The 7,363-nt window shown below is 36.7% G+C and overlaps 1 protein-coding gene across 4 annotated transcripts; it reads right to left on the bottom strand.

Annotated features, from left to right (window-relative positions):
- Window positions 1–674: 674 nt before the first annotated feature.
- LOC136234017 (transcription factor bHLH49) lies at window positions 675–5,136 on the bottom strand. 4 transcript variants are annotated; one of them, XM_066023781.1, is made up of 11 exons: window positions 4,769–5,128; window positions 4,523–4,620; window positions 4,370–4,424; window positions 3,202–4,257; window positions 2,891–3,115; window positions 2,745–2,810; window positions 2,565–2,633; window positions 2,162–2,233; window positions 1,770–1,970; window positions 1,376–1,463; window positions 675–1,284 (listed from the first exon to the last, which is right to left on the bottom strand). In XM_066023781.1, the coding sequence occupies exons 4-11, from the start codon at window positions 4,135–4,137 to the stop codon at window positions 1,247–1,249; spliced, it is 1,695 nt and encodes a 564-aa protein (XP_065879853.1). In that variant the 5' UTR covers window positions 4,138–4,257; window positions 4,370–4,424; window positions 4,523–4,620; window positions 4,769–5,128; the 3' UTR covers window positions 675–1,246. The 4 variants fall into 4 exon arrangements, with proteins under 4 accessions (XP_065879853.1, XP_065879844.1, XP_065879845.1 ...); XM_066023772.1 differs by having other exon boundaries at window positions 4,370–4,620; XM_066023773.1 differs by having other exon boundaries at window positions 4,523–5,128.
- Between the last annotated feature and the right edge of the window lie 2,227 nt (window positions 5,137–7,363).

A 7,363-nucleotide genomic window follows, 5' to 3' on the forward strand; every position in this document is an offset into this window, starting at 1 on the left:
CTGTTGCGGTTATTGTTGTTATTATTTTGGATTGAAGTCCAAATATGATTTTTATGATACAAAATGGCTAATTGAAGCCAAATGATTTATGGTTATGAAATAGTTTGGAACTTAAAACATTGTATCCATCCTCGAGTTTCTCCTCTGAAGTATCAATCCATAACCACATATATAGTCGAGACGTCTCTTAACATTGCCTATCCCATATGGTCTTACCCGACACTTCTTTGCCATACCCAATAGGTCTTTCAAACTGTGTACACAAGCCATGTCCCTTACTGAACATGGTCTTCAAATATAAAACCACCGATCCGGATAACTCTTGATGGATATAAAATCATAAAATCATAACGTGCTCAAATTTCCTTTCACAATCAAATTCCAAACTATTTCATAACCATAAATCATTTGGCTTCAATTAGCCATTTTGTATCATAAAAATCATATTTGGACTTCAATCCAAAATAATAACAACAATAACCGCAACAGATTTCTCAATCCAAAAACAATTCGTAAGAAATCATCAAATTCATTTTGTTCAATGTAGATATATATTGAAACCAAAAAACTTTTCTCATAGCACCAAATAAAAATCACACACCTAATAATTATAAGAATTATAATATCACGGTATAAATTCTAGACATTTAGACACGGACGTGACAATATCACACTGTAATCCACAAAGATATGCTATATATGCAAGTGAGACAACGTATGAACAAAATGCCAGCCTGGTTTTAAATTGTTTGATAAATTACAATTACAATTACAAAGCTCATCTCATTTCAGACCTATTAATACATGAGCTTAGCTTCTCCCTATTACCTTACATCCATCCATCCATCCTTCCTTTGCGTTTCCTTTGGATTGGAATTGGAATATCAAATCTATACAACCTTCCTTTCTTGCATTCCTCATCTTTCTTCTTCCACTATTCCCTACCTATTTTATATATCCCAACATCACACCCCTCTTTTGCTCTTCCTGGATTCATACCCTAACAACCATGCACCATCACACCACACAAACCTTCTTCATCCTCAAACTCCATCTGCCTACTTAGCTTTAACTCTCCAAAAAATCTCTCAAGATGCAACTGGCTCTAATTCCCACCTTTGAACTGGGTACAAGAAAAGCCACAAGCATCCACTTATCAGCCGCCATACCTGGTAGAGTCTTGGGCGCTTTTTTACCAAAATTAGTGGGAAATGCATTCTTTGTCGCATCTAATGTAGGCAAAGAATTAGAGTTCAGCTTTCATCTGACCTGGTGGCAATGATCCTGCAACAAAGATGACTTCTTTATAATTTAAGCACTTGGAACATAGCACACAAAGGAAGGTTACCCAGCGAGAAAGGAACAAGCGCCTTACCGCTTACATCTTGACTCTCATGTGGACCGCCGGTTCCAAAGCCCATCTGGACAACATTGTGGAGCTCATCATCCCATGGATTTGGTAGCTGGTAAGTGTATTACAATCAAATGGAATTTAACATTAAAACTTTTGCAAGGCAGAGTGGAATGACTAATTTCCTTCGATTACATTAGCATCAATATTGGAATTCGGAACTATTCCTAATAACTTTATCACCTATTTGAAACATGAAGATCTAATTATATTTTAGCATTGTTACTTTTGCATCCCATCCCACCATCAAAGATTGATATCTGCCGGATTGTGCAAAAGAATGCTCATATTTCAATATGCCAAGTAAGCAAATATGTCAACAGAAAAATGAAACCCAGATGGGCTACCCAACAAGTACCTGAGTAGGGTCCTTAAATCCTCCAGCCATTGATGTCAACTGGGAAGTGATAGTTCTCCGGAGTACATCAGAATGAGTATCCATTCCAGGAAAAGAAGATTGAATTAGTCCTGGCTGAGATGTATTAAATGGGGGATAAGCCATAGGCATCTCTGGGGAAAATCCCAGTGTAGACGATGGCAAAGTCCGTGAATGAAGTATCTGCTCAAACAGGCACAATCCAATCAATTATGGGATCAGATGAGACATGTATGCGTGCTTATTAAGCGGTCATTTTGGCAAATTTACATGTGGCAATCCACAAGGCATAACTCTATTAAGAGTACTCAAATATTCACAAAAACATAATAAACGAGGCAAAATCCGCAAAATGCATGTGCACATTCACTTACATCTTTTGCAAGGAGGCCTTCGATGTTAAAATCCAGCCTTGGATTCACTGCTGCAAGTTTCATTGACAGAAACTGGAAAAAATAAAAAGGGAATCTCAACTCAATAAAATCACATTCAAGGGCCAAATAGGAGATAACATTTGAATATGGGAAAAGTGCCAAGAGTCAAAACTATATATATATATATATTCAAATCAAACAATGTGACCTTCAGAGAAAACCCTTATAAGCACGTCAACTGAAAGACGTTAATCCATCACATTAGAAGCATTATGTTATCCATCCCAAGTTTATAAACATAGCAAACTATAAAATTGAACTACTTCTAATGCAGATGAACGGAACTACTTATGAACTCCCTAGGCAAAGGGAGCAAAAATGAAAAAAGATCTCACTCACATACCTCAACCTGTCTCTGCAGTGATTGCACATAGTTGATTATCTCATCTAGCATAACTGCCTTACCAGTAACCTGCAAAATTCAATCAATGTTTCCTTGAGTTATGGGGAGAATTCAACTTCACTAAACTTCCTAAGCTATCAATTAACTTTCTAAGCTACCAATTCAAACAAACAAACATACCTTGCTACAACCAGGCACAAGGTCTTGCAAAAATTTCATTCTTTCGCTGATCTTTTCCCTTCTAACCTGTACCCATGAATGATTAATTACATGCCAAACACTAGAATGAATTCACTTTTGACTGTATATTTAATAGAGAATCTTACTCTTTCTGCAAGACTATGGCTATTTGTTGCCTGACCTCTTCGAGCTCTGACATGAATATATTCTTCCTTTGGTTCTGAAGCTTGAGAACCTTGTTTCCCTTGTTTCCCAGCAGCCTTATTAGAACCTGATGTTGGGTTTTGGACTTCCTTCTCTTGAACTTCAGGGTTATCATTAGCAGCTTCAACAGATTGCTGGTTTCCGCTAGGCTGGTCGAGCTCAATATCCTACCACAGCAAAAGCATCAGCATTTATGATGAAAAAATTATTGAAAATGCCAAAACAATGAGGAATTTGGCAAAACAGTTCCAACCTTCCCGTTCCTTTTCCTTTTCTTTGAGCCAAGGCTCTTGGCAGACAATTCTCCTCCATTTCCATCCAACATAGATGGGTCGTCTTGACCGCCACCGCTAAACTCAGCTTCCTCGGACTCATTACCAGACCCACCAACACCTTGTTTTGCTTCGTCATGTGATCTTACAAGGCTATCACTTCTTCTGTCATTCTTTAGTGGGCTCCCTTCAATGGCCATCTGTTCAGCTGACAATGAGGTATCTTTAGAAGCTTCGCCCACATTCACGACATTCTTCTGACCTTGTGAACCAGATAGTGAGTGCAACCCAATACCCGTGAAGACCTCTTGTGGTCCTTGCATCAAACCCCCACTCCTTGGAAAAAGACCCATAGACTCAGGAATTCCAAAAGGGTTCACCATATCACTAAAATTCCCACCACTGAAGCAAGAAAACCTAGCAGCACGCTCAATGAATGCAGAATCAGCAGGAAACTGAGATACGTTCTGGGGGAACATCCCAGGAGTACCAGGCAAGAAAATGGCGCCTTTCAGCATAGGGCTTGGTTGATTCCATCCCATATCCAGGGGTTTATCAATTCCACTTCTCAAAGAGGGGGGAGGGTCCCCTTTTCTATGTCCTATAGGGTTTGAAGTGGTAGCATGATTTTGGACACTAATGTCACAAAACCCCAAATTCTGTGAATTAGTAGGATGGTCCCAAAGCCCTGGACCAAATGAGTCTACCATAGAAGCAGATGAACAAGAAGAAACTCCAATTAAATCTCCTCTACATACTGGCATCTGATTATCAGTGGGAACCAAACCCAGAGACGAATTACCAATACTGCCACCACTAAATCGCCAATCAATGGGCATACTAGCAGATGAATGGTAATTCATAGGGTTATCACCCCTCTTCTCCAGCTCTAGCTTATCCTTGTCACTCATATCCATCTCTCCTTCACAGGAATTGAATTACTTCCCCAATTCTATTTGAGCTACCAGTAACTATATACCCAATTCTAATTTAAAATTTAAAAGGAAGCCTGGTCGCCCAATTGATTAGCCATAAACCTAAAGAAGCAGAGAAATTACTAAAATAATAAAAATCTAATAATTTCTTTTTTCATATCACATCATATACTGTAAAAGAAGCTTCAATCGAAACCTAAAAGTTTAAACTTACAGTATAAGTAACTTCGCAATTGAGTTGGGCATTCACATATGCCTTGAAAAGTTCACTGATCGAAAGAAGTGAAATCAGAAACGCAAGAGTCCCGTCTGAACCCACCCAGGTGCCAAAAAATGCATAAAAAAATCAAGGAAGTTGAATGGGTACCATTTTGAAAGCAAACCCAACAAAGTGAAGTTCAATTTCACCAAAGGAGAAAACCCCAGCGACAAAAGAAACTCATAAAAAAGAAAGTTGAAAGAAAGCTGCAAAAGGATCCAATAGAAACAGTCAAAATAAACAGAAAAGAAGAACGTTGATTTCAGGACAATAAATATCCCATTCAAAACCCTAGTCAGAGGTAAGCAGAAGCAGAGAGAGAAACCCCAGCTAAAAGTAGCAAGAGAAAGATACCCATTTCAGATTCTGTGCTACTTTTGTTACTCTGCTCTTCTTTCAACCCTTTTTCCCACTGAAAGCCAAAACTTTATTGAATTTTTGGGCTCTGTTGTGTTCAAACACACACCCCCAGTAGTGATGCAGAAAGAAGGTTCAGTTGTTTGAGATAGGAAATTGAAGAATGGAAATCTAAGTAAGTATTTGAAGATGGAGTGAAAGGGAAGAGTAATGGCAAAGGAGCTGGATTTATACCCACGCTTGCATAAAAAAGAGAGCTTTGATGATTAACCACCGCCACTGCTACCGTAAAATTATTAAAAACACATCTCCTTTAACTAAACATATACATTTATTAGTTGTTTGATTTACTTACTTTAAAATTGAATTACTTTAGCTTCTTTTAAACAGCACTTTTGTTTATTTTAGTGGTTTAATTATAGCTAGCAACTGACATTGCCAACTCTCATTATGGATTTTCTTTATCGTATTGTGATTATTCAACTTTGTCCTTCCCATTCAAATCTTGGAATTAGAGCTTAACATCTTTAATGGGGGTTGGTTTGGTCAAGCTTAAGCAAACCCAAAATCTTTCCTTCTTTCTTTTTTTTTTCCCTCTGTAATCAAGTGTCTTTCTTACCTATGTGGGTATTATTATTATTTTTGTGGGTAGTAATTTTGATATTCAGACCGCATTATCATAACTATGCTTCACCATTGTAGTAAATGTTAGTATAAGCCACATTTAATACAAAAGGCTTTTTAATTATTTAAATTAGGTCTGATGTTGGAAAAATAGATATGAGGATTTTAGGATGTGGGATGACTAGATAGAACCTACCATAAGAGAAATAAAAGATAAGTTGTAAAAATAATTATAACTACATTTATAGTAATTTTATTTTAACTTTTTAAATCATACAATCATTATAAGTTAAAAGTAAATTTATCTCTAACGTCAATGTCAATAAGTTAGCCAATTTCAAACATCAAATATTTTATTCATTATTCTGCAACAACTGCATATCCATTGGTTTTAAAAAAAAATTATTTTTTGTGATTTAATAGAATTGGAGATTAATATTTTTAAATTCGGTGAAATATTTAAATTTGTATTATCCAACTCGTACAAAATAGAGTATATTTTTTTTTGTTTTTTTTTCTATATCTAATCATATGGTTGTGATCTGTTACTAATTAATGATAAAATGACGCACAAATAAAGTGTAGATGAGAAGATTCATGATCGAAAAAACAGTTTGATGAATTATTTCTCAAATTGATCAAACTTATCAACGATAGGGATAAATTTACTCTTGACTACGAAGGTTATGGGTATAATTAGTGCTGGTGTCTAGAAGCACTCCTCAAATATCTCTAGAGACCTTGGCGGTTCTCACATGTGACGACGATTTGATTATAGATGAGGAGGAACCTTAAAGCACAAATCATAGGCGGATATTGAAAGCTCAATATTAATCCTAAAGCCAAACCAGTTATCTAGAAAAGGAGGAATCAACAGTTTATAAAGAAATATAGAAACTATTGAAAGCTAGATCCATCTGGGAAGTGCATTATACGGATTGGTGGACTAATTTCATCTTGGTGAAGAAGCCTAAAAAATCCTATGAGATTTTCGTAAACTTCACTAACTTGAACAAGTCTTTTTCGACATATAAGTAGCCCTTGTCAAACATAGACCAACTTGTGGAGTCTACTACGGGGCATGAAGTGTACTCGTATTTCGATGCAAGATCCGAATATCACCAGATTCCAATGTAATCAAAAGATGAGAAAAAACCTCTTTCATTACCCATAAGGCTACTTACAGTTATAAGAGGATGCGTTTTGGTTTAAAGAATGTAGATGTTACATACTAGAGGCTTATGAAGACTATCTTGGAAATGAAACTTGGAGAACATGTAGAAGTCCATATCAGTGACATGATTATTGGTGATCCCATAAAAAAATCGTCGCCATTTTAGAGCCAAGGAACCCAAACATTCATCTAGCTGTTGGTCTATTTTTGGATTTATAACTTGGAAAAATATTGGTCGTCTGTTAGCATCTTGTGGGGTGAATGTTCAGCTGAATGTCTGATCTCTTGTGACAATTGTTTTATGGAGGGGATATGTGTTAGGGTGATAGATGAATTGGGGGTTAACATGTGGTTTTTTTTACTGTGAGCCATAAATGCTTAGTTCGTCCATGCTCTCCACACCGATTTGATGCGGAAAAAATAGATGTGAGGCTTTTGGGATGTTGGATGAGTATATGGAACATGTAATAAGACAAATAATGGTAAAAGGAGGATTAGAGAGTGGTGCATGCACTTTAATGTATAAATTAGCATATGTTCTTAAAAAGATGGAGTAATCGACAAATGAGAGTTTAGAATTAGAGAGAGTGTACCTTAATGAGTGGAAAGTAAATGGTGGGAGCACCTTTGATTGGTACACGTGGACGAATGTAACTCTGATATGAAAGTCAAATGGGGTCTCACTTGAGTCATTTTGTCTCTTCTCGAGTAGCTATATTTAGTACGTTTGGGGGTGCGAAATTGATAGTTAGGATGTCAACTCCTGGCACGTGGAGGTTGTGAACTATGCAGTT

Source organism: Euphorbia lathyris, chromosome 1 (genome assembly GCF_963576675.1).
Source record: "Euphorbia lathyris chromosome 1, ddEupLath1.1, whole genome shotgun sequence".
Classification (NCBI taxonomy): domain Eukaryota; kingdom Viridiplantae; phylum Streptophyta; class Magnoliopsida; order Malpighiales; family Euphorbiaceae; genus Euphorbia; species Euphorbia lathyris.

Bases quoted from the DNA above. Each gene is read 5' to 3' on its own strand.
- LOC136234017 (XM_066023781.1), bottom strand. From the start codon at position 4,137: ATGGATATGAGTGACAAGGATAAGCTAGAGCTGGAGAAGAGGGGTGAT. The intron at 3,116-3,201 runs GTTGGAACTGTT...TTGCTGTGGTAG, and splicing joins AAAGGAAAAGGAACGGGAAG to GATATTGAGCTCGACCAGCC. The intron at 1,285-1,375 runs GTAAGGCGCTTG...TCTTTGTTGCAG, and splicing joins TGAGAGTCAAGATGTAAGCG to GATCATTGCCACCAGGTCAG.